This window comes from Xiphophorus maculatus, chromosome 16 (assembly GCF_002775205.1).
Source record: "Xiphophorus maculatus strain JP 163 A chromosome 16, X_maculatus-5.0-male, whole genome shotgun sequence".
Lineage (NCBI taxonomy): Eukaryota > Metazoa > Chordata > Actinopteri > Cyprinodontiformes > Poeciliidae > Xiphophorus > Xiphophorus maculatus.
The window spans coordinates 2,872,275-2,900,077 of NC_036458.1; the positions used below are offsets into that span (position 1 = coordinate 2,872,275).

The 27,803-nt window shown below is 40.2% G+C and overlaps 2 protein-coding genes across 2 annotated transcripts; one reads left to right on the forward strand and one right to left on the reverse strand.

Annotated features, from left to right (window-relative positions):
- Positions 1-360: 360 nt before the first annotated feature.
- Positions 361-24,730, reverse strand: LOC102221570 (corticotropin-releasing factor receptor 1-like). The gene is made up of 14 exons (XM_023349616.1): positions 24,086-24,730; positions 17,446-17,536; positions 17,297-17,347; positions 16,211-16,330; positions 11,488-11,570; positions 6,999-7,105; positions 6,267-6,387; positions 5,658-5,811; positions 5,424-5,484; positions 5,110-5,182; positions 4,752-4,837; positions 4,217-4,355; positions 3,829-3,870; positions 361-2,807 (listed from the first exon to the last, which is right to left on the reverse strand). Exons 1-14 carry the CDS (start codon positions 24,107-24,109, stop codon positions 2,667-2,669), a joined length of 1,293 nt encoding a protein of 430 aa, XP_023205384.1. The 5' UTR covers positions 24,110-24,730; the 3' UTR covers positions 361-2,666.
- On the forward strand, positions 12,103-15,899 carry LOC111611724. Its single transcript, XM_023349617.1, has 3 exons — positions 12,103-13,203; positions 13,822-14,043; positions 15,129-15,899. The coding sequence occupies exons 1-3, from the start codon at positions 12,859-12,861 to the stop codon at positions 15,192-15,194; spliced, it is 633 nt and encodes a 210-aa protein (XP_023205385.1). The 5' UTR covers positions 12,103-12,858; the 3' UTR covers positions 15,195-15,899.
- Positions 24,731-27,803: the final 3,073 nt, after the last annotated feature.

The window sequence follows — 27,803 nt, forward strand, 5'->3', positions numbered from 1 at the left end:
GAGAAGAACTTTTTCCTGAACTGAACCCAAAAAATATATTCAGTTTAGTCCCGGCTTCCACTGATCAAATCCTCCTTTTCTTCCTCCTTGAGCACGCATCTGTAATAAGGTTCTGCTCCTCTTGTTTGTTTTTGTATATCCCCACAGACTTTCTGTGATCATCTCCTCATGGATTTTTAAATTTTTTTCCCCCACTGAAAAATGGGTTTAAACACAGATCAAATAAAGACCAAACTCTGACCTCCCTTGCTTAGTGAGATAATCTCAGATTAACGACCCTGTTGTTTTAAAGTTTGCATAAACTCCACCTCACCTGATTGTTGCTGCGGTTTCAGATGAACGAATCAAGCACTGCTCAAACATCATTAGAAGGAGTTTAATCTGACATGAACAACACAAAGTTTATACAGTAAATGCAGCAGCTTTTAATCAATCAATAAATCAATCAATCAATCAGTCAGTCAGTCATTAGCTTGATAATCACTCACATTGTTAGGCACAGGAACACAGTTCAGAAAAAAGGAGGAAGAGAAGCAGTTTTCATCCTGAGTTTCTTTCTAGACACCTACTGACTAAGGTTACTATGGTTACTACCAGTTTTCTCAGGACCGACCAGAACTGGGTCGGGTTAGTTTATCGACTAATGGACTCAACTGGGCCCAGACGTGCAAAAATATCATACAGTTTATCAGAACAAAACGGGATGTAAACAGAGTCGATAAAGTGCAAAAACTACGATGGCCACGTAATCGGGTAAAGAGCTGGGTGGTTACATCAAAATACAGAATATCACAGCAAAATTACTGTAATACTAAAGTAATATTACTGTAATACAAAAGTAATATCACTGTAATTACAGATTACTAACGCAATAACACTCATATCTCTGTAATACCTCACGAGTATCACTGTAATATCAATATTACTGTAAGGAAAACAAATCTGACAAGTTGAATAAAGTGCAAAAACGATCAAAAAATTCAACTCATGGTTACACTGTAAAACTGAAAATTACTATAATAACTGCGGACACTGAAGTAATGCTGCAACGTTACAGTAGTAATACTGTACTGTTACTGCTATGGGTGTAGTAACACTGCAATAATAATAATAGTGCATTCCACAGTGTGATGAAGGATTATTGGTACCAGAATATTCATCTCTGGATGAAGATTTGGGGACACAGGAAGTGCAGTGACATCACATCCTGCAGGACAAATAAGACAAGTAGATACAAAACCTGAGAGGGAATCTGAATCCGTAAAACCCTATTCCGACTGTCGGGTCAGTTCTGGTTCTGGACCAAACTTTTGACCTTGAGCCTCCAGCTTGGAGGTGCGGTGCTGAGCCTCCCTGTTTCCTGGTTCCAGCGGATCATTCGGGTTCATGGAGATAAATCAAGCGGAACGCCCGTGTTAGCCGCGGCCCACCGGGTTCACGGGTCCGACTGCCGCTGACCTTCTCCCCAGAGCTCCTCAGCGCCTGGACGGCGGCAGGAAACTGTGAAGAGCTGGATTTTGTCAGCAGGAAACAGAGCGGTGAGGAGGAGGAGGAGACCTGATTTTAGGCCAAGGATGTTCAAAGTAGGTCCGGGGGCCGTTTGTGTCCCTTGAGCTGAATTTTTGCGGCCCGCCTGATCACAAATTTTTCTTTTCTTTTCAAACTACTCCTTTCCATTCAAAACTTCTGTGTTAAAATGTGTTCATTTTAAACTGTATAGTGAATCAAATACAAAGCTATAATAGAAAGAATAAATTTGACTTTTGAATTAAAATCTACTTACAAAATAAATGCTATATGCAAGACTTTTTTTTCTCCATGCTTTGTTGTCATGGTAACTTAGACAACATTTACTCATTGACTTGCACTCTAAAGTACAGCAAGCCTGGTTTTAATTGGTGTATTAAACTAAAAACACAAGTGGTTTAAAAGTTATTCTGTTTTTATTGCTGACAAAAGATGATTAATTTTTCAAGCTTTTTTCATTCAAGTCCAGAATAATAAGTTTTGGATCTACAATCCCATTACAAAAACAAAAATGTATTGTTAAATTAAAATAGTCGATGGTAAGTTATGGTTGAGTAGCTAAAAAAGTTTTTAAAATAATATTTGAATACCTTTGAGTTGACAATTTTGGCCCATGTGACGAAAGGTTTGGACACCCCTGTTCTAGCTGTTCAGAGTTAGCTTTAGCTGCAGTAGTTTGGGAAAGATTCAAATGTGGAAACCTCCTTGCTTATGATTCCCGACTATCAGAACCTAACAGAACCTTTATAAGTTTGTGCTTTGATGTGGCAGAACAGAACCAAGCTCAGCATGATCCTTAACAGCAACACAAACCAAAGAACCAGGCTTCACATGTTCAGCAGCACCCCCTGCTGGCCCGCAACAGAAAAAGCTGGTGATTACTATTATACACACACACACACACACACCTGATCAATAAATACATGAACGTAGCTGCCTGGTGCGTCATGTGACCCGTTAAAAGCAGCTGAGTCATGGAGTCCAATGATTGGTCAACTTGTGAGCCAATCAGAGTCTAGACTGACAGTTTTCCTTCTGATTGGCCTCGCAGACGCTTGTCCTGCGCTGTGATTGGTCCAATCCAGGTGACTGATTGGTGATGGTTCACATCAGAGGCTGTGATTGGACGGGGCGGCGTGTCAGAGGTTAGAGGACTGTTTGATGCTGTGGAAGGATACCCTGCTGGGTGACGTGGGCAGCGACGTGGCGCGGACCGTCCGGCTGCGGATGGAGTGACGGTCGTGCCAACGTATCCAACGCTTCTTCACAGTGGAGCGCACCTGGAAGCAGACGGACAGGTGGACAGGTAAATCACACGCTCACGCTCAGAACCAAGTGATGCTCACCACATAACCTCTGGGTTAGTTTCAGAGTTTGGTAGTAACTAGTTACATTTATTCAATTAAATCTACTGGGTAACTTTTTTGAAAAAAATATTAATTGTTCTGATTAGCAATTTTATTATGAAGTATTTTTACTCTTACTTGAGTAAAAATACAGAGACACAGCTGCAGTTTCTGTTAAAGTTTCATAAGTTTATTACTTAAAGAAATTGATTTGAGAAAATGTTCTTTTTCCTGATCAAGTTACTTTTAGTTACTAATATGAATTGTCATTTTGGTCCTTAAAATACCTAAATTTCCCTTTAAATGTATATTTTGGTTCCTCTGATGATGTCATTTTTAAATATGAAATGATTGATAATTTGATCAGCTACTCAGTACTAGAATATACTTTTTTTACTCTTACTTGAGTAATTTCTTGACGGCTACTTTTTACTTTTACTTGGGTATAATTTTTGGATTCTCTAACCAGCTCTGGTTAGTTTAAATTAAACTGACGTTAACCGGCTTTAACGTCATGGGGACTGATAATCTTCCCAACAACTTGCAGTTCTGTTTTATGATAAACTAGGGCTAAAACAACAAATTATTTCAGTCATTGATTAATCCAACTAATCTGATAATTGATTCATCGGACAAAATATTTGGCACGTTCTGCAGCTTATTCTGTTTTCTGCTATATGATATCCTGTTGTAAAATGTTTTAATGTTTTCTGAATTTGTAGTTTATAGTTTTGGCTTAGGTATAGCTCTCAATATGTTGTTTCTTCAGCAAATGACATTTTTGAGTTAATTAATTGATTTATCACAATTAATCTGATTAATTGCTTCAGTCCTCATATAAAGTTGTTTTTCCCAGGTTGTTGCTTTCATGGTTGCTCTGCTTTGCTCTCTGGAATCAGTTTGTTTTCATTTGAGTTGGGAAAACTTCTGTGGGTGGAAATTTATCTTGAATTACCTCACTGTTGAGGAAACAGTAGAAGACGGAGACGAAGAAGCCCTGCAGAGACAGACAGAGGGACGTTAGCTCAGATAAACAGACTGCTGTTCATACAGTTTGATCAACAGAACCCAGTCATGATCTGACAGGAAACTATTGAACTTTATTTCTCTGAACTAAAGAACTACCCAGCTCCACTTATACCACAGTGGAGCTGACCAGATTGGGTCAGAGTCTTAAACTCTGACCCAATCTGTTTGAATGGCTCTGGAGAATTTCCAGATGTTGCTGCAGCGGTTCATCCTGACCAGAACCAGGAACACGGACCGACACAGAAGAGGCTGCTTCCTGGAGGATGTTTGTCTGCAGCCTCAGATTTTAAATGGTTAGAGGAAACTCAACGAACCTGGAAAGACTCCAGGATGGAGTTAAAGTAGATGAAGACGACCTGAGCCACTTCGTCTTCTCCTCCTGGATTCACAAAGAAAAGCATGTAGGTGATTCCCAGCAGAGGCAGCAGCACCAGTGTGGCCTTCACCGCCTTTCTGCAGGGCACAGGAGAAAACGACTGCATTTACTGGAAAGTTTTAACTACATTTACTGGACATGTTCAACTGCAGTCATTGGAAATGTTCAACATATTTACCGGAGCTATTAAACTACATGCACTAAAAATATGTTCACTACATTCTAGTTTCACTGAAAAAATACATCTGGGCTCACTGGAAATGTGCTACTGGTTTCACTATAAATATTGTGATCTAATTGGAAATATTTATTTGCATTTGCTGGAAATTCTCTGCTGGTTTCACTGTAAATATTTAAGTGGATTGAGTGGATACTTTCTACTGGACTTCTGGCTTCATTGGAAAGATTTTGTCCTTCAATATATTCCACTGGAGCCACTGGTAAGCCTCACCTGTGGGAGGGTTTGTTCATACCTGTATTGGATGGTCTCTGAGGTGGTCGACGCCCTCAGTTTGGTCATCAGAATCCGAACGATGTTGAACAGGAAGACGAAGTTAATCTGAGGAGAAACCAAGATGTTTGGACTTTATAGAAAATCTGCTGTAAATATGAATCTTGATTTGATATTTCTGTATTTTTTCTTGAGGCCTGGAGGTGAGGGGAAGGTGAAGGTTCAGAAACCTTTTGGGTTTAAGGTAGACTGGAAAGATTAAAAATGCACTGGTGCCATTAAAAGAAGACTTTCTGCTCGGGTTGGCTGAGCTTAAGGTAGACATTATAGATTAAAAGTGATTGTTGATTGGGTTTAAGGTGGACTGAGTTTGTTCTTACCAGCAGGACCAGGATCATAGGACCTTGGTAGATGTAATCCGTATAAACACCTGTCTTTTTGCCAAACCAGCACCTGGAATTCAATCAGGAGCCAATCAGATGAAGAAGGTGCGGTCTTTAAGAAAGTGACATCATAACCCATTGATTTTTCTTTATGTTGGCTGCATCACATCGAAAACTGCTCTTAGCTTGACTGGAAAGTGTTTATTGAGATCACAAACAATCAAGCTGCTGTCATGTGACATCAGACAGGTACAGGTGTGTTAAATCCACCTGAGGAGAGGACAGAAGATCAAAACAGTTGAGCAACTCACTTCTCATTGTCGTAGTACAGCTTCCCAAAAGCCCACGCCACGATGATGGGAAACGGAATGCCTGGAAGCAGAAAGACAGGTGGACAGGTGAGCTGAGAGGGCAGACAGGTAGATTAATTTGTTGTGAAGTCTGACAGGTGTAGAGAGAGACAGGTAACCAATCAGCTGGTCAAAAATGTGAAGCGGTACACCTCGTTCACACAGACAGGTAAACAGGTAGACAGGTGAACCGACCCCAGCCGATGCAGATGAACATCCACTTTCTGAGTTTGTCGGTGGAGTAGGTGAGCACCACGGCGGTGTGCAGGTAGCATCCTTCCCCAAACATCCAGAAGAAGTTGGTCACATGGAAGTAGTTGTAGGCTGCCGTCACCAACCTGCACCACACCTGAGGAGGAAGAGGAGGATGAGGAAGAGAAGGAAGGTTCGTTTCCATTTTCAAAATGGCCGCCATGCTTGTAATGGAGGGAATATGTTTACACTGAAATCGGCAGCAGCTATTAACCACAGCCAACCAAAAAAAGTTAGGCGTCTTAGCGGACGCTAACGCTAACCATTAAGGCGACTGTCTCTCTATTTGAGTCAAACATCATCTTCTTCCAGTTAACTACTGGTGTGACACTTTCAAACAACAAAGTCCTTATTTTCAGTTTTGGCATCTGATTTTATGGCAATATTTTGGTTTGAAAGGCTCATAAACTGGCGGCCATCTTGAAAAATGGCCATCATCCTGACATTTAAGTGGTAAATGGAAAATATGAAGAACATCTGACCTGAGGGGAGAGCATATACATTTTTATGCTTTCATCCACACTTTTAAGGTTTTTACAGAGTGGCTGTCACCTGGTTGCTCTCGGTAACTGAGGGGTTCATGGTTAACTGGACGATGAACCAGGTGGCGTTCCTCAGGATGAAGGCTGAGATCAGATTCCAGTGAATGATGTTCCTCAGACAGCGGATGCTCCTGGAACAGACAATATGCACCTGTGTCTTTAAAGAGGCAGAATTATGTGTTTTCCAGGCATATGTTGTCACTTTATTGCATAATCACGTAAGTTTATTAACTTCAGTCGTCATAAAAAAGCTACATACTTTTACGTCCTAATTTAACAGCTTTAAATTGGTTCTGTCTCTTTAAAACTCCTGCTCTTCCTGAAACTCCGCCTTCAGGAAGTCATCACAACATGGCTCCTCTATTAACTCTCTAACAACGTTTTTACCAGCGTTGCTCTGAGAAGAAGCTCCTATAATGAGCTCAGCAGATATGCAGTTCCACCAAGTGTTTGCTAATTGCTGCGGGCTAGTCTGAAGGAGCTGAATGGTTGTCATGGAGATTAAAGTATTTCTCCAACATGAAAGAATCAAATCGATACTCCAGGTATACTTTAAAAGAGGGAATAACATTATAGCATGATATAAAGCTACAATTTTACATAACACTGTCCCTTTAAAACACCTGCAACCCCCTGAATATGTGGTTACTAAAGGCTTCAAACTGAATTTCCTGGCTGCTACCAGGTTACCAACGTAACCAACACGCTAACCTTGAGGTGCAAAAACAGAGAGGTGAGTTACCTGAGTCTCATGAAGAGCATGAAGGCGAGCAGCAAAGCCCCCAGAGAGATGCAGTGACCCAGGTAGTTGATGATCACGGCCACATGGTAGTGAACTTTACTCTTCCTCTGAAAACACAGAGACCATCTTTAACATCAGAGCTGCTCTGAGATCAGATCCTCAGGATGACTTCATCTGAGTTTTCTGGTTCAGCTCAGATAAAACTGGGTCAAACTTACAGCTTCAGTCCAGCGCTATAATAGTTTTAAAAATTATTATCATAGTTTAGTTTTATTTTGGTGTGAATTTTTGTTCACCAGTAGGAAGCATCAGAACCGCCAGATCACATGACTCAGGTCACATGACACGGAAGATGACTCACTCAGGTGCGGCAACAGGGACTCGGTGACCAGCTGTTCGAGTCTCTGACTTATTTCTTGTTTAATCAGTAATTTGACTGGCTGGTTATGAATAAAACTGTCTTATAATTAAACAATTATTTTGGTCGCTTTAATTAACCGGAGCTGATTAAGACAAAGTTCTGTCACCGAGTGGCTGTCAGAGCTCGTTAACAGAGATTGAATAAGCAGGATGTGACTGAAATGGATTTATTCATTAAGTTATTGGCTAATTATAACCGAATGTAGTTATTACTTTTCTTCCGCTTCTTTTTCTTATTTAAAATAAACTGGCTAATTGGGCGCTTTACGTTGCACTTTGTTGTGTCTCACTGAGAACTACAAAATTGTTTCTTGCACCCAAATTGTTCCTGCAACAAACAGGAAGTCGGCCATTTTGACACTGTTTTTTTTTCTATTTCAAGTGTTTGCATTTCAGTGAGCTCTGGTAGATCCTTCAAGCTTACTGGACAGTAATGTATTTGCACATTTGTTGCGCCCCCTGCTGGTCCCATATTGGACAAGAAAAGACCTTTAATTTATAATAGTCACACATTTGATGAGATTAACTAAAGATGTTATCGGATTGTACAAAACTACATCCCATATGTTCATGGGAAACATAAATTTATTACTCCATCTTTCCTTTTGTCTGATTAATGTACACAGGCACATTGAAGTGATTTATTTTCTTAGAAAATAGAAGTCAACTCAAATACGCCTAGTAAAATGCAATTATACCATTTGTATCGGTTTTCTTTGTATTCTCTTCAAATCATATACTATTTTCACAATTACAACAAAAAACAGAAAGAAGAGAGAAATAAAAAAAACACCCTTCCCAAATTATTTCTTTTAGCACTTGCAAATGAGCTAATGGTACAGAACAATTTTGTTAGTTCTAGCTAATCCTGTTAGCTCGTGCTAATCCTGTTAGCTCCTGCTGATGCTGTTGGCTTTAGCTTATGGTGTTAGCTTCAACTAATATAATAAACAGAAGATCACAAGCTGATCACATTTGTTTGCTTCAACAAATATTTTGTGTATAACAGCTCATGAAAAATTTGACTCAAGTCGTCGACCCAGCATGCATTGCACATGTGGACAAATGGCGACCTCCATAGGCAAAAAATATAATAAAGAAATGTGATTTTGGAAGTAATTGTGAATTTTTAAACATATTCCAACCAATGACTTTCAGGTTAGTAATTATTTAGGCCAACATGTTCAACTAGTTGTGTATCCCTTTAACTGAACGGCTCACAAACAGCGACATCCAACTGTTAGATTTTGCTAAAGAAACTGCTCAGATTAAAAGCTATGCGGACCGTCCAATGCTCCATGCAGCTTCAGTTCATCAGAACTGATTAAAGTTCTGGATGAGTCACACAACCATGGACCAGTGTGAAGCATCGTCCCTTTTGTCTGCTTACTTGATTTTACATCAACAGAGAAACTGACTGAAGAAAGTTTATACCAGAGAGCCTGAGAGCAACTGCCCTGTAGAAATTATATCAACTGATCAAAACTCAGAAGATACAGATCAGGAGACATTAACCACAGATCAGTGTGAGGTCCCAAAGCCCTCAGACACAAGGATGTCTCTGTGAAGTCTTTCCACTTTATTGACCACAGAGCTGTGATTGGCTGACAGCCAGCTCTGCCGTCCAATCAGAGGAGAGCAGGAAAAAGGAAACAGATTGCCTCAGTGGGACAGAGAGACGACACATGGACCAATGGACACACCCCGGCTGCTCTTCATGTCTCTGTGAGGACACACTGCAGGTTGGGGTCCAGAGGTCGATCCACACCTGGAGTCCATGAAGGAGACATTTAGGTTCCAGAATAAGGAACTGATATGTCTTCACATACATGCACACACACCCCACACACACACCCCACACACACACATGTTTGCGCAGCTATCTTTGCGGGGACTTTCCATTGACTTCCATTCATTTCTACAGCCTAAACCTTACCCTTATCCTAACCCTATCCATTACATACCTAACCTTAACACTAACCAAAACTCAATTCACACCTTAGTCCTAAATCTGACCCCTGACCCAAAAACAGTGTTTGTGGGGACACTGTGTCCCCACAATGTAGTATATGTCAGAAAAATGGTCTCCACAAGGTATTAGAAACAAACACACACACACACGCCCCGGCACGCACACACACACACGCTCTCTATAACACATTGAGGGACACGCGGAGTGAAGGTCCAGATGGTTTCCTCGTTCCCGCTGACATTTGGATCTCAGCTGCGTTGTCACACTCGTCTCTGATTGGCTCAGACCGTTTCCCCCTCTGTGGGTTTCTGGGTCTGTGTGTGTTCAGATCTGTCTGACAGGATTTCTCCCAACAGAACCAAAAGGTTCTGACGTATTTAGTGACTTAAATGAGCAGAATCAGTTCCAGTGTGTAGCTGCATTTTCATTGACCTCAAATTCCAATTGACCTTGTGTAATTAGAATTTGTGCAATTCCGATTGCAAAAACTGGAATTCCTTAATGGAAACAGTCTAATTTGACAAAACTCAAGTTTTTCACTAAAACTTTTTGTAAACTGTTTCAAAGTAAATGTATTTCACAAAAGTGCAGTGGAAACACTTTTTAGCATCACACAAGTCATGTGATCAACAATCGACTGTTACTACTGGTGAAAATGACAAAGAAGACGACAGGAAGTGGTAGAAGGATGATGGCGCGGCTTGTTTTTTATTAACTTATCAGGTGGACAAACTCCTTCACAGGGGATTTTAACTGCATTTGTCATTTAATGGAAACACTTCAATTGTGAAATTGTGTTTTTTCGACATTAGTGAAACAGCGAGAAAGTTCTAGAAACTTTGCATTTGACCCAGGTTCTGATCCGGTTGAATTCTGACCTTCTGCTCTCTGCAAACCGAACCTGTTAAACTCTTCTGAACTCTTCCACCTGACCTGACTGTGATTTTGAAACAAACCGGATCACTGGACCCGTCTGTGCTGTCCCATATCCAAAAGGTGACCAAACACTCTCCATGTTTACCCAGAAATTCAGTTCAGCTGCTTGTCCTTGTTTCCTTTCATTGACTTTTAATTGAAATCCGTGAGTTGCCGTGGTAACCGGAGACAAAAACATGCCTCAAGATCATTTTTATCAGCATTATCAATGGTCTAATGTGATTTTTATTAATACAGATTTCCCACAAAGAAGAAGAATATCAGAACTGAACAGAGTTTGATCAGTAACGAAATAAAGTTTGCGTTAGCATGACCTTGAGGTCACAAGCTGTCAAACAGAACAGCGGACGGTACCAAAGAAGCTCGGTTTTGTTTGGTTTTTCACTGCAAACGCTTCATCCAGAACAGCTGAAGGACGAGGTTGGAAATCAGAGGAAGTCTTCCTCACTTCCTGCCTGAAATTAAACTCCCTGAAGCATCTCAATGAAATAAAACGTTTTTGGGTTTAATCCGGTCCCACTTCAAAGTTCTGGGTCGTGTTTCTGGTTCCACCTCTGCGCCAACTTCTTTATTCGGACCCAAAGCTTCAGGTTAAGCTGGAACCTGGACCAGTTTAATATGTCTGACAAGTTCACTGAGTTTAGAGTTTAAAGTGTAAATAACTCCTAAATCAATGTTGGTTTTTTGCTGATAAACAGTTTAAGTTGGTTCTTTAGGGTTTTATCTTTATGTTTCTGTACAAATTTTGACATTTCCCTGTAAATTTCTTTAGTACTGCAATATTTTGCCTAAAACCGTCTCATTGCTGCCCCCTGTAGGTCAAGCAGTCCTAAAACAGATGAATGAAAGTCTAAAAGAACAGAGAAAAATTTGATAGATTTTTCACTTGTTGGTTTTTCGACAAAACAGCTCTGCGCTTGGCCACGCCCACCAGTGTATCTTGGCTCCGCCCACTTTGGTGGAATTGTTCTACACTGATCTGTGCTTTTTCTAGGGGCGGGGTTACGGTTTAACATGGGACACACTTTCTACACTTTAATTTCAGCTCTACACCGATTAAAGTGTAGAAATTGAATGCTTAATCATGATTGGTCAGTTTGGCGATTGATTAGTGTGGTTATTGGTCACTTTGTGATTGGTGTTTGTATTGATGAGTCTCACCAGGACGATGATCTCGGTGCACTGACTGTAGTTTCCTCGAGGCGCCCAGGTTCCGTTGGATTGGCACTCTCTGTAGACCCGGTCTAAACACAAATAGAACAGAACTAGTTCTAGTTCTCTTTCAGAACCAGTTGTAGTACAAGTTTTCACCTCTAGGTGGAAGTAAGGCTCTGTTCCCTTAGAAAATAGTGTTAGGTTTGCTGCTTGGCCTGAAACTGACATGGATGAGGATCAACGATGGCGTATTAGGGACATAGAAGAAAAACATTTCCACCCCAAAAAAATGTAAAAATCAGACATTTTGAGATTACTATCAGAAATTTTCTATAAAAAACAAGAACATTTCTGAGCATGAGACTTCAAATATTTGCTTGAAAAAACTCGGAAATCTTTAGGTTAATCTCAAGAGTTTTTCAAGAAAAAACTTCTGAAAAAATTTCTGAGTTTGCAAATAGGAAAAATATCTTGTTATAAGTGAAACAATCATTTTCCATCAACATCAAAGAATTGACTTCAAACAAGCTCCTATATCTTGATGAAAAGTTACTTTTGAATTAGTTTAGTCTTATTTCAAGTGAACTGAGATATGTGTGTTTTTGCAGTTGAATCCTGGGTTCTGCTCTGCACTGTGGCTGTTTTTCTGTGTCTTGTATCTGTGAGGGTTTTTGGTTCTGTGTTCTATTCCTGGTTCTGGTCCGGGTTTGTTGTTCTCCTCTGTTCCGCGTCCGGTGTTTTTGAAGTTTTTTTGTTCTCGCACATCGGCTCCTCACACTCACAGAAACACAGTTTGGTGTTACACTCCCACACTCTGCTCTGACGAATCAACACACAGCCGTCTGTGTGCAGCTTCTGTAACCACGGCAACGCCAGCACCGTGGCTGACTGGTACCACCCTAATCCAGCCCAGTCAGCCGAGTCGGGGATGGAGTATTGTTCCGATAAATGATCGGCTGCCTGAATCAGTAACGTGAGTGACACCTGAGGCAGCAACCAGTCAGAGACCAGCGGCTCGATGACATCAGAGCGGAGAGTTTGAAAGAGAGAGGATGAGGATGGTGGTGGTGATGAAGATGGAGTGAGAGAACTCCAGCTGGGTTCGTACACACACACACACACACACACACACACACACACACACACACACGGATGCAGAAACACACAGATGAGTCATTCTTTAAAGTCAGATCGAGAAATAAACCACTAATTAGATGGGATATTCATGGCCACCCACTCATTAACACACACATTAACACACACACATTAACACACACGTTAACACACACGCTGCTAACACGGTGCACCTCCCCGCTGTGCTGATCTGTGAGGAGCCGGCTGGCAGGAAATAAGGAATTGGATCCTCCTCAGCCTAAGATGTTGGTCAGTGAAACTGTAGAGCTTCTGACTGAGGAAACATGGCGGCTCGTCCTCGAAGAGTTCCAGAAGAACTTCCTGCAAATCCACTCAGATTCTGATCAGAACCAGTACAAGGTGCATTCACACCAGCCCTGTTTAGTTTGCTTTAATCGAACTCCAGTTTGTTTGTCTAGAAAGTCTGGTTCGTTTGGGGACCAAAACGTGAACTCTGGTCCGCCTACAAACCTCGGTCTTTGTTTGGATGACGTTAACGCTGGTTCGCTTTCAATGCATGTGTTAACGCCAAGCGGACCGGAGACCGCTCCAAAAACAGGACGCAGACGACAGCGCAGGGCATTCTGGGTAAATACAACCAAAACAGGTTTCTAAAGGGTTTGGTTTGTTTGACTGTGTGCAGTGAGAAATGGAACAAAGGGAATATGCAGCTGTGGAAAAAAGTAGAGCCCACTGCACTGAACCCCCTTGAAAACCTTTGGTTATTTCACCAAATGTTGATTTCTGAACTCTTCCTGTGTTCAAACATTAGTATTGTAGTTTCTAAATGAATATGAACTTGTTTTATTTGCATTACTTGAGGTTTAAAAGCATCTTTTTTTGTTATTTGGACCATTTCTCATTTTCTGCAAATAAATACTAAATTTTTGCTTGGAATTTCTGAGACATGTTGTCAGAAGTTCATAGAATAAAAGAACGATGTTAATTTTACTCAAACATATACTGATAAAAAGTAAATTCAGATCATTTTAAGTGGTCTCTTAAGTTTTTCCAGAGCTGTATTTTTTATAGTTTTGTCTTAATATCTGCTTAGTGTATGTCATTTTTTCAGCAAATGACCTTTTTAGAGTCTGTATACTCCAGTTAACTACCAATCTATTACTAAATTAGTTGATGATTACTTGAATAATTGATTAATCACAATTAATTGAATGAATCGCTTCAGCTCTAGCCGTATCGTTTCAGAACGGAACGACGTCGGACCGAAGGCGTTTCTCCAGGGAACTGCTGCAGCGGTTCTGTTCCCAGCCTGCCAGTCTGTTCGGTTCTGATCTTCCTGCTGTTATTTTTTCTGGGGGTGAGCAGAAGTCGGCCTGCAGCGCTCGCAGGCGGCTCTCCCTGCAGCGATGTAGCAGTGGATCAAACCGCAGAACTCCGTGGGCGGATTCTGATGATCCGAGTGTTGGAGTTAGTCATTCATACCAGACTTCTTCATTCACTTCATTTGAATTGTTGTGTTCTGATTTTTGAATCTTCTCTAAAGTTTTAACATTTGTAGCCCTTGTTGCTGAGGAATGTGTAGCTGTCATCCTTTGAGGGAAACGCTGAGAGAAGAGTTCGCTGAGATATTTTCATATTCTGATTCAATCCTCTGCACTCAATCAGAGTCAGATGTAAAGATATTTTGACGTGTAGTTTTGTAGTTTCTCACTGGAAGGTCAGTACCAACACAGCACCATTATCCCTAGAACGGGCGTTCCACAGGGATGTGTCTTCAGCCCCCTGTTTGACTCTCTCATATCGCCTTCAAAAATGTCGCAAAAACAAGAAAACTGGAGAAGGAAAGCCAAAACTGTGTTATACTTCATGCCGTTTCCAATCTTATGGAACAGCAGCATGTTTACGTAGATAATATTATGTACTCTAGACTCCCCCTTGTGGTCTGGAGGATTTCCATTTTGTGGAGCAATTTTGCAACATTTTGTCGTTGCTGTTGTTTTTATTTGTTTCCCTTTTGGTTCGCAGAGTTTTTCAGTTGCATTTCTTTTTTGTGCTTGTGTGTTTTCACTACAAGATACCAGTTCCTCATTTAGTTCCTCATGCAAATATTTTAGTACACTTGGATTAAGACAAAGCTAACTCACAAGTAACTTCTCAGCAAGATATAGGAATTTGATTTAAATCAGTAATTCTTGCTACAAGTCAAAAAGAATATGCCACTGAAATTAGCACTTTTTATCAATGTTTAAGAATCGTTTACTTAAAATAATCTCCTACATCTGCCTGAAACGTTACTTCTCAGTTAGTTTTGTGTGCTAAGATATTTGCACTAGAAACTAGACAAAAATAATTAGTAAGATTTTGTGTCTTTGCGGTGTTGGAGTTTGCATCGTTTATGTCTACAGTGCATTTACCTGCTGCTCACTGTAGGTTTTTTTTTTTTGCTTGAATCTCAAGAGTCTCAGCTTTCAAATGAAGCATAGAGTATTTATGTGCATATAAAATGTGCTGCAGTAATATTAAGAACCACACATGTTTTTTTCTTTGATCAGCCAGAATATGCTGAAGCCCAGATGGAGTTTGGTAACCAGGATACAACTGGTGCGGGTCAGAACTGACGGCGAGTCCGCAGAGAAAACCGAGGATGAAGGAGAATCTGAAACGCTGCAGTAATTCCTGCTGCTTCATCAGGAGTCGGATGTCAGAGGATGGAGGAAAAGAGAAACGGGTGCAGATGGGGCTGGTGGTGAAATTAATGCGTTTTAATGAGGAGGAGGAGAAACAACAATCAGACGGAGGTGTACAAAAGCTGGGAAGATGGACTAATATCTCAATACTGCTATTACTATTAGAGTCTGGAACTCAGACTCTCCTGTTTCTTGGTAATATTGGGACAAAATCTGTTGAGTTTCCATTGACTATATAATTGCGCAATTTGACATTTTGAAAATAAATGGAAACACGGTAATTTCAAATAAACTTTAGTTTTGCAACAAAAAGGACGTGGCAGTTTTTGTTGGCTGTATCAAAACTGGTTCACTGGAAAAACATAAAAAATCTTACAAAGCATTTTTGGTCTAGTTTCTAGTGCAAATATTTTAGCACTTTTGAAATACAACGATATTAACTTACAATCCAAGTTTGGGCAAGATATATAAGATTGTTGTAAGTCAATAAATCCTGAATGTTGATGAAAAAGTTCTAGTTCCACTGACAGATTTTTCACTTTTAACATGTTTCTATTGTAGATTTGTGAAATAAACTCTTACCAAGAATTTGTGGTGTACTTTCTAGTGTAAACATCTTATTTTACTTTAATTCATATAAAACTAACTTATAAGTAAGTTGATGAAAAAGTTCTAGTTCCATTAGCAAATTATTTCACTTATAACAAAACATGTTTTTTATGTTATAAGCAAAATAATCTGCCAATATAACTAGAACTTTTCCATCAGTATTAAGGAATTATTTATTTAATCCAAGCTCTTATGTCTTGCTGTAAAGTTACTTATAAATTAATTTTGTTGCACTAGAAACTAGACCAAACATATTTGGTAAGATTTTGTATTTTTGCAGTCTATAGAGTACTATGTATTACTGTGTAGTAATCTACTGGTCCTCTGTTGGTACATACTGGTGGTGTTGTAGTGGATGCCATTGAACTGCTCTGGACAGGGTCTGGAGATCAGCTCTCCAGCTGCGCTGCGAGGCCAGCAGGTCCCGATGCCGTCCACCGAGAGGTCACAGTACACACCTGCAGACAGGTGACAGAGTCAGACCCTAATGGCTGAAATCCTGCTCTGATCCAGACTGAGATGGCTGCCATGAAAAAATTACTTTTGCACTGAATTGATCAGAGATGAACACTTTGGTGTGAAATTGTACATAGTTGGATTGATAGAAATCATATTTACTGAAATATTTTTGATGTTTCAAGATGGCAACAATGATTGTCGTTGAAAATTAATCTTTCTACTAAAATTGGCAACTACATGACTGTACAACAGTGTCTTAGGGCTGTTGTAGATTTTTTAAAAATTAAACAAAAAGGAGTTCATTTCCACCAAAAAAAACTCCGAAATTTTAAGATTAATTTCAGAAACTTTCTAGAAAAAAATAAGGGAATTGCAGAGTTTGAAAAGTTTAACTTTTTTTTACTTTTGAAATGTATAAATTTCCCACTTTTGCTAGAGAATTACTTTCAATTTTATTTATTTATTTTCTAGCCAAGTTTTGACTTTTCAAACTCAAATGTCCATAATTTTTCTAGAAAATTTATGAGATTGATCTCAAAACTTCTGAATATTTTGGCAAATTACTCCTTTTCTACCTACAATGGCCCTAATATGCTGCCGTATGAATGTTTTTGGCGTCACATCATAGCCTATCAATTTTGAACCATAGAAACCATATATAATGTCTTGATTTTATGTTTAATTTATCTGGTGGAGATTAATCAAAATGGCTGCCAAGGTTGTAATGGAGAATTAGCACTGAAATCAGCAGTGGCTGTTAGCCACTGCTAGCCAAAAAGTTAGGTTCACTAACCATTAATTCACAAAATAAGAATCTGCCGACGCTAAACTGCTAAACACAGGAAAATGTAACGGAGTGGACAGATAATTGTCTTTATTGCACAAAACTGCAGTAATGTTCCACAGGTGAGCCACAAGGGGGCAGTAGACAGGCGATTTCCCTTCTGTGGTTTTGTGTTACCAACCTGAGGAGTTGCTGATGGTGAACGTCTGGTTGAGCAACACCAACATCCTCGCTGAGAGACACACAGGAAGCAACAATTAGCCGTCAAACAGGACGGTTCTGATCCAGTTCAGTTCTCATCGCTAACCCTGGAACCACAGAGGAAGCTACCTGTCAGGTTGGTGGACAGCAGGATCAACGTCTCACAGGTCAGCTCTAACGAGGAAACCGGTCCACTCAGCAGGAAACACACGCAGACCACCTGAAAATATAAACACAGCAACAAACTGAGTCAGGAAACAGAGGAACCCGTCCTGATGCTCCAGGTCCAGACAGCTGGAAGGAACCGAACCATCAGCGGTCAGTAAGACGATAACAATCCATGTGAGATTTTGGATGGTAAACATCTGGATCAATCTGAAGCTTTTTGCAATTTTTCTGTGACATGTGTAAATAAAAATACTTAAACACAAATGAAAACAAACTGCTGTGTTTCAACAGAACAAGTTTGATGTACCTCATGTTTTTATTAATAACTCAAACATCATTTTATATTACAAGATAGTTGTGCAAACTATCTTGTAATATAAAATGAATGTCTTCTTTTTTAAGACTTGTGTGATTTTTGCATATTTTTACATGTAGATATATTTTTTATCCTGGTGACTATAAAGGATTAAATCCAATAAAAAAAAATAACAAAATGTGAAATATTGTGTGTGACTTGTTTATATAATTATTATTATTTTTATTAAATATCGCTCATGCCTAGTGAATGAAAACAGGGACATATATTTAATTTCCCTTTGGGATCACTGAAGTATTTTTGAATTGAATTTGTTATTCTGTCTGCGCTGCAAAAACACAAAATCTTACTCAGTATTTTTGTCTAGTTTAGTGCAAATATTCTAGTGTACTTAAAATAAGACAAATCTAACGTAAATGTAACTTTTTAAATTAGATATAGGAGCTTGCTTTATGTAAAATAAGTACTTAATATTGATTTTTAAAAATAATTTATCCACTAGCACATTATTTCACATAATGGAAAAATGTTAAAATGTTTTTTCTGTTGCACTTTTCTAAACAATAAAAACATTTAGCAAAAAATGTTATACTATAAGTTAGTGGAACTTATTGTAACATTTACTTCACTTATTTACTTATTTGCTTGGTGTCCGTGACGTCACATAACCAGTCGACAGGTTCAGCGGTCACGTGACAGGAGCAGAACTGCTGAATCAGCAGCTCGAGGACGAGCTGATCGATCCCTGATTGGATCAATCTGTCACCAATTAGCAGATGATTGATGATCAATCAGCCGCTGCTGGTTATTAACTGACGACTAAATCGTTCACGCAGCAGGGCACACACACACACACACACACACACACACACACACACACTCATACCCACACACAGAGCCGGACCGACCGAACCGAACCCAGTGATCTCGGAGATTTACTGCCGTGACTCTGCAGCTAAAATTAGCTCGCTGAGCTCAGAGAAGCGATCCGTCTTCTGGACTTAAATTTTGTGTTGGCAGCAGCTCAGAGGGACGAGCTGCAGCAGCAGCTGCTGCTTTAGGAGGACCAGGTAGTTCTGTCTGGAGAAAGTAGGAAAAACGGCCCATTTTAGACCAGCTGGACTGAAACTGGACCCCATGACATCACATTTCTGCATCCAGTGAAACCGTTTTAGAAATAACTGAAGAACTGTGTTTGGGATGATTCAGCTTTTTGTTTCAGTACGACCATATTTTATTAATAAATTAAGAGAAAAATACAACTTTTAAATCAAAATCTACTTACAAAAATGTTAGATGCTTTGCAAAGTGATCATCTTTTCCAAGCTTTCTAGTTTTCTTCTAACTTCATGGGAAATAAGACCAAATCTGACTTATTCTCTAAAAAACAAACTAAAAATCTGATTACTTTGTTTAATTAAAATAGTTCATACTGACATTATTACGGATTTTTGTTGATTTTAGTTTTTAAAAATACTTTTTGTTTGTCCCGCTGAATTTTTTGGACCATGTGACAAAATATTTGAACACCTTTAACGCTGCATGTTGGGCCCAACCAGCCAAATCTCTAACTAAAGGCAGAAACTGTGAAGGTGGTCAGATTTGATTGTCACATCTCCCTGTTAGAACTTGAAAGCATCTGAATCCGACATTAAGTTTGAACTAGATTTCTGATTGTTACTGAGGAATCTAGTGATCAAACGATTCAGAGAATTCTGGGTAATCAATGACTAGTGGGCGGAGCCTCAGAGCAGCTGCTGTTCTGAACCTGCAGCTGCTAACTGGACCAGAACCACAGAGCTGCTCCCAGCATCTTCTGACCCTCTAACATTTAGACTGCAGAACCGTCCACCATCAGTCTGCAGCCGTTTTACTGCGACTCGGATCAGTTTGGTGTCTGGAAGTTTCAAAGCAACATGAACATCTGCATGAACCGGTGCTTGAACTGCTCCTGTTCTCTCTGAGAGGAACTCAGATAAGAGGATGATTATAAGATGAGCTGCTGCTCCCAGATAATTACTGATTAACTCAGTGAAGTGTGGAAACAGAGAGCATCTGCAACGCGGACTGCTTTGAAGACCAGATGATCTGGTGGGGTTTTGTTGGGCATCGCTGTGAGAGCAGCTGCTACGGGCGGAGGCGGTCTCAGAGGATAGAAACTAAGTCACACGTTGGTAAAACCTGCAGAGAACCGTCCAGCTGGCGCCAGCAGATGTTTTCCTCATGTTCCCTCCATGGAGATCAGCTGATCTGACAAGAAGAAACAGATCAGAGTTTCTGCTGAGCGACTCTAAGAGGAGGGCAGGAAGGAGTTTAACTCTTCCAGAGGAAACGTGTAGGAGCAGCGGATGCAGGGAGGAGCTGCAAAGGTTGCAGCCAGCTGCAGCTCAAAATGACGCTGGGCGGTGAGTCAACACACGGTTCATCTGGGGACAAAAAAATCTTACATTTCAGCTGCACTGAGTCAAACAATCCAAAACATTTGAGCAACCAGTTCCCCTCCTTACCTGTGGGGGCGCTACATCAAGAACTACTGAAGGAAACGACACAAAAAACCTCTAAAGAAGACACGAGAGCAACTTCCTTCTACATGAAACATAAATAAAAATGGAGCAGCATCAGATTTTAGCCATTTTTCCCTCTAGCGTGTTTGTTTTCATTGTGTTTACCCAGAATGCACTGCGGTATGGTCCACTTTCTGCTTTGTGACATTTATACCAAACTATAACTTTAGAAGATGCTCAGCAGTCCTCATTTTAATTTTTGATTTTTCTCAGAAAAATCTGAGCTTGGACCAAATTTTTCATCGCAAAGAAAAAAAGTAATAAAAATGTTGAGATTAATGTCAAACATTTTCAGGAAAAAAAAGAAAAAATTTCTAAGATCAAAAAATTGACAATTTTCAACTTTACTATCTCAGAAAATGTCCAAGTTTTTTCTAGAACAATTCTGAGATTAATCTCAATTTCTCACAAGGTTTTGGGTTTAACTGTGAGATGAATATTCAGTTTTTAAAATTAATATTTACTGCCAAATTTAGTTATTTGGCTCTAAATATCTATCTTGCAAACTAAATATTTTTTTTAGCCAGCTAAATATTTACTTTGGGAAATATTACTTAAGACTTTTAGATGGGAACGAAATATTTAGCTTCCTAACTAAATTCAAAAGCTAAATATTTAGTTTGGAACTCAACATGGTGAAAATATGACTTACTTAAAAATAAGTCCTCTATGATAGGCTAACAAAGCAAACTTTATATTTTGCTGTAATTTTACAAGAGTTATTTCTCTCTGCTCATAATCTGCAGAAACAATGAGTTTTATTTTGAAAATCCAGGCCTCCATCTCTTTTTATTCCTAATGAACGGAGCTGCAGGGTGCAGGGTGCTGAGCTCACAGCTGGATGCTTCCCAGCAGCTTCATCTCAGCGCCAGGAAGCTGCTTCCATCACCTTCCAGTCGGCGCCACTTCCTGCCGTCAACAGGAAACCAAAGAAAGGCGGCTTCCTCCCGGCAAACAGAAACCAAGCTGAGCAGAAAGGTGACAAACCTGGACCCAAGGGTTCTGCTGCAGAGAGCTGGATCCTGAACACATTAATGCGACATCTATTAGTGCGTCCATGAATGCAGACTCTGGTAAAAACCTCTGGAGCTGAAGGTTTAACCAGCGCTAACATTTAAACACAGCGGCTCAGTGTGTGTTAGAGGCAATTAAACACCAAGACACCACCGATCTTTATTTGACCAGGCGAGACGATTGAGAACAAGTTTTAATTCACATCAGTGAAAGCAAAAATAAAGACTTTGCTTCAAGTGAAAATTGATCAAATTAGTTTAAAGGTGCAATCGTTTGCTTAAAAAGTCCGGTTCGCTTAAGAAAGTGTGAACACAATCGAACCAGAAACGTGAACTCCGATCCGCCTAAAGACCTACATCTGGATTAGATCAAAGTGAACAGTCTGGAGGCGGCTCCAAAAGCAGGAAGTTAACTATACTGCAGGGAATTCTGGGTAAATATAACCAAAACAAACAGGCTAGTCTAGCACTGACAGGAGAAATTGCAAAAAACTGCTAAAAAGTGACGCTACTCTACTATGGGGGAAGTATTGTTTACTTTTTGTGAGGAAGGAAGCTGCACTCAGTGTTTTTGTGTCCTTTCCTTCAGTCCTTCTGGATGTAGCGCCCCTAAAGGCGAAGAGGGGAACAAGTTTTTCAACTACTTAGGTTTGTTAGACACAAATCACACCAGATAAAAATGTATCAAATGTTGCAATTTTGGTGGCCAATCGTACCCAGTCTACTGGACAATCAAGCGTGAAAAACATCCTTAAATAAATCCTAAAAAGAATGAGACGTGTCAACAAAGGTCTAGGTCTCAGTAGGGCCACCCAAAAAATAATTTCTGTCTCTTTCTCTTTAAATTTGTAAAACTTTGAGCACTTTTCAGCTTTAATGTCATCAAAGCACAGAGGGATACAAATCTGACAGTCATCTCCATTCAATTGGATGCAATGAGATGTTTTAATGGGAGTGAGGAAAAGAGGAAGAGGCCTAGAACTGAGCCCTGTGGGCCACCATGCAACAGGAAGAACCCAAAAGTTCATTTCACCGAACAGAACCTGAACCACTGCACTGGCTGCCGCTTCTGGGTTTCAGCCTTTATTAATAAATCCAAACATCTGCGTGAAGTTTTTAGCTTAATTCTGAGAAACAAACCGAACCGCTTCAGAACCGAACAGAACTCACACAGAATCTCCTGAAAGCTACATCTAATCTGAGCCTGATTGGCTGCGGCGGGTCAGGTGGTCAGTACTCAGTCTGTGATTGGAGGAGGCCGAACAGTTTTAGTTTCCACTGACAAATCGAAGAAGTCGGAAAATCTGAGCTGCTGAAGATGAAGCAAACCTTCATCGCTCCTCCTCATCGTCATCTCAGTGAGGGGACGAAGAGGATGGAGGGATGAAGGATGCAGGAAGTGATGGATGAGAGCTCCTGTCGTCTCCTCAGCTGCTGCCAATCACCTGACCTCGTTAGTGCCGACACACACCTCGTGTTTCAGAGGCTGAGTTAGTGTGTGTACAGCAGGAAGTGTGTGTGTGTGTGTGTGTGTGTGTGTGTTTTCTAAAAATAGGCCCGGTTCCCTGAGGAAATGGATCCACCTCCGTCTCAGAGTTTCTGAAAGTTTTACAGATCCAGTAGCAGGGAGCCGCGTTCTGGATTATGAATCATATTTCATTTCATGAGTCCAAAGTTTTCCAGAATTCTTTGTTCCTTACATGAAAATAAAAACAAAAAGGGAAAAAGTTTAAATATGGAGCCTGCAGAAAAATGAAGCACTGAGGGAGGGAGGAAGGGAGGGAGGAAGGAAAGAAGGAAGGGAGGAAGGAAAGGACAATATTTGTTTAAAATTTGTAAAAACTTCTATATTTTCTTGTAGATATTTATTTTCTTTTTGAAAAGCGAATCAAACTGAATCTGTTTGGAGCTGCTGCTCAGTGCGACTCCCTGCAGACGGACCCAGAACCCGACCAGCTGCTCACACACACACACACCCAGACACACACACACACACAGAGGAACCGATCCAAATTTCTTTTCACAGATAGAAATCTGAAAAGTGCGGGAGGCTCAGCAAATGTTTGTAGCGCGATGATCCGTTCAGATCAAATCAGAACTTTTTCCCTTAATGAAAATCACAGCATGTGGACGAAGCACCTGAACACACCGTCCCTGCTGTGAAACCCGGTGGTGGCAGCATCATGCTGAGGGCAGCAGCAGAGATATTATGGGATGGTTTAGATCAAAGCTGAGTCATGTCTTATAACGGCCTAGTCAAAGCCCAGATCAGAACCAGCTGATTGTTTGGATCTGGTGTCTAGTTATTCTGGTTTATCGGATCACTGTCGATGTTCTGTAGAACCAGAACCGCTCCGGGTCGGGTCGGTCCGGGTTCCTGAAACAGAACTCTGTCCTGATGATGCCCCATCAACCTGGACCAGGTTCACCAGAACCAGAGCCAAACAACACCAGAACCAGAAAGAAACGGATCCAGCTGAACTACCTGCTGATGATGGGAGCTGGTTCTGTTCGGATTGGGTCCAGTTTATCCAGTAAACTATGAAAGCAGCTGATTTTTATCTGCAGCACGAGCGCGTGCGTTTCTGCAGTGACTAAAACCGGATTCAGATTCTTCAGAACCGGGTTCTGGACCTCACAAGGTCAGACTATACAGCAGCAGCAGCACGCACGCACGCGCGCTCACCGGCTGCGCGCTCCCGTCATACCTGACTAAGGACTTTTCGCTCCATCTCTTCATTCACGCGCACGGCCGGGGGCGCGCGCAACGGCACGCCGTGGTCCTGCGTTCACAGCCCTGTGCGGTGCGCTCTGGTCCGGTTCGGTTCTCCGCACATGTCGGTCGGAACCGGGACAGAACGAGATCCAAGATGCGCAAAAGAGCGAGAAAAAAAGAAGAAGAGGAGGAGGAAGAAGATCCGAACCGAACCAGGAAGGGTTCGACCGAACCGAGCTGGAAGAAAGACAGAGGAGAGTCCAGTTCGGGTCTGTTCCGGTCGGGATCCTTGTAGGTTCTGGTCCGGGTCCGATATGACTCCTGGATGCGCGCGGGTTCAACCTGGATCTGAAGAGGAGCAGCGCCTGCTGCGCGAGACGAGAGAGGCAGCCAATCAGAGGAGAGAACGGGGGGGGAGGGGGCGGGCATTGACCGGCCCGGCTCCCCATACACACACACACACACACTACAGACCGCTAAACACTGATCAATACACACTCTGATCGCATTGATCACGTGACTTTAAATGAACGTCATCAGCAGCTGTGACCGCGCTCACCTGTCCACCTGTTTCTATGGAGAGCCTGAAGTGTCAGAATTATTACTGTGACTTAACTTTACTCGTTAATTGATTGATTACTTTGACGATTAATCGGATAAAAGATTTTTTTTATTTAACCTCTTAAGCTTTTTAAAAGATGCAAATAAACAAATAATTCAATTCATTATTTTCAATAAGTAAATAAAGATTTTACTGCCTAAAATTCAATAACAGTATTACTTTAGTAAATACTTAATTTGTAGCAAATTAAATGAAAAAAATATTTCTAACATGTGAAAATTTATTGATTATTTCATGGATTAATCAATTAATTATTAGATGCAAAAGGAAATTAATGGGTTTTTATTTACATATTTACAGAAAATAATTTTTCTCTAACTTAAATGCAAACTGTATATATTTTGTATACTTCTGTCTTAATTCCTGCTCTGAGTTTGTTGTTCTTTCTGCAATGATTCTTTTTCTGAGTCTTTTTAAATAATCAATTAATTACGATTAATCACGATTAATCGTTTGAGACCGAGTGAGAATTCCAGTTTGAAACACCGTATGAACCAGTTCAGAACTAATTCAGAATCAGTTCAGAACTAGTTCAGAACCGGTTCAGAACCAGTTCAGAACTAGTTCAGAATCAGTTCAGAACTAATTCAGAACCGGTTCAGAACCAGTTCAGAATCAGTTCAGAACTAATTCAGAATCGGTTCAGAACTAGTTCAGAATCAGTTCAGAACTAATTCAGAACCGGTTCAGAACCAGTTCAGTTCACGGCAGCAGGACCGAGGTTCTCCCTGTTGGCAGTGATCTGCTCAGAGAGCCATACATCCCAGTTGGACAGCGCCTCTCTGGGGATTCCACCAGAACCAGAATCTCATCTCAGATCATTTGTTTCAGCTTCAGGAAAATGGGTCAGGCCGAAGAGAACCGGGCATGAATCACGTTCGACCCAGTTCCCGCTCCAGGTGTGTGTTCGTTGTCACTTTCATTAGGAACCATCTGTAAGGTGAACTCTGGGCCATCTGGGCCGGGCTGACTCCTGGGGGGTCCACCTGCCTGACCCCGGTCTGAACCTTTAACTGGATCACACACACATTCAGAACCGGGTCAGCTTGTCCCAGTTGTGGAATGATCACTCTGGTTGTTGCAGCTGCTGCAGGGAACACACACACTTAAAAACAACAGAGTGTATTGAGTTTTTCTAAATAGCCTTCAGAGATGTTTGTTTTGGATTAGAACAACCTTTTAATTTCTATTTTTAGGTTTAGAAACTAAAAAAAACATTTTTTTAAATTAAACTTTAGATATTTTTGGAAAATTAATTCAAATCAAAAGTACTTTATCCCAAAGGAAATTAAAAGTTGTCATAACTCATCATTGAAATATTTTCAAAAAGTCGTAGTCGATGATGATATTATGGGGAGGAAGAATCTCCAGTAGCAGTCAGTCTTCCAATGAATCTAAAGAAGCCTCTGACTGAAGACAGTTACTGTAAGTCTAATGTTTATCATGACATGCTGACGTCTCAGTATCCAAGCAGCAGAGACGATATTCCACAGTAAAATGTACTAATTACACAATCAGTTGTTCCCAAGCTCTGCTAGTCCAACTCATTTGCTTTTGCCACTTCTCTTTCTGGCCTTATGGTTAGAAAGATGTTGGAGTAGGGGATATGATCTCCTCTTTTAGGTCGGTAGACTACCAAAAATTGTACTCAAGAGTATTTCTACTTCAACATATTTTTACTCAAGTAAAAGTAGCTTAGAAATTACTTAAGCAAGAATAAAAAAGTATTTAGTATAAAAAAAGACTAATCAAGTACTGAGTAACTGATCAAAACATCAGTTATTTAAAAATTACATCATCAGATGCACCAAAATATAAAACTGAGGAAATAATAATTCATATAAACAACATAATTACAAAGTAACAAAATCAAACATTTTCCAAATCACTTTTTTTCAAAATACCAGTTTCAGTTTTTGAAACTTTAACAAAACACTGTAGATGTGTGTCTGGTTGAAACAAGCTTGTTTTTCATTCAGTGAAGTTAATCACAGTGGGTAGAGGATCCAGACATTTCATTCAAGTAAAAGCAAATAGTACAGCGTAGTAAAAATATTTTCTTCCAAATACTTACTGAGGTAAATAAAGTTACTACGCAGCTCTGCCAATTAGTAACGGGTCAGAACCTGGCGGTTCGCTGAGCTGCAGATATGAACGTTGTAATATCTGCTGCCCACTGCTGGACAGAACTTAAATTGCAGGACAATTTCTCTGATCCATACATCCATTGCATCTGATCCAGGGGCGCCAGGTCCGGAGCTTTAAAAAGAGGCATATTGGAGCAGGGATGCGTCTAAAGGTGGCAGGTAGCGGGTCTGAGCCCCCCGAACCCCATCTACTCATGTTTTCATAGTTTTTTCTTTTCCTACAAAATCGTTTTAGAAGTAGAGCTGAGAAACTACAATACAAAAAAGAGGAAATCTGAAATTAAAGTATTAATATTACCAAGCTAGTATTGATCCAATACTGATATTTATGATCAATCCGCCCACCTCCAGTGACTTCTGTTCACAATGATCATATTTTGGGATTTGTAGGAAACAGAAAACAGTTTTAAAGTATTAAAAAGTAAGATAATGATTGTTAACACTTTAAAATACTTCTGTTAGTTAAGAAATCACTGAACAGGTTGTTTTCTTTAATGAAAACATTAAAGATCTGCTGTTGTTGCCACAGCAACCTTCCAGACCTCTCAGGCTCTGGTTCTGCTCTGCATCCAGAACCAGAACCAGAACCAGAACCAAACATGGAGAAGCAGCATTCAGCTTCTCTGCACCACAAATCTGGAACAAACTTCCAGAAAACTACAAAACAGCCGAAACACTGAGTTCCTTTAAATCTAAACAAAAAACCTGTTTAGAGTTTCTTTTGGTTAGTAACAAGTAAAACATTGATCTATTATTTAATCTATATTTAGTTGATAATTTTGATGACGGCATTTGACAAAATGTAAAGTTATTTTTTGTTTCATAATTGTTTTATGGTGTAAAGCACTTTGAGACGCCTTATTGTTAAAATGTGCTGTACAAATAAACTTCACTTTGACTAAACACATTAGCTAAAGAAAATACAATTTCACTGTTTAAAA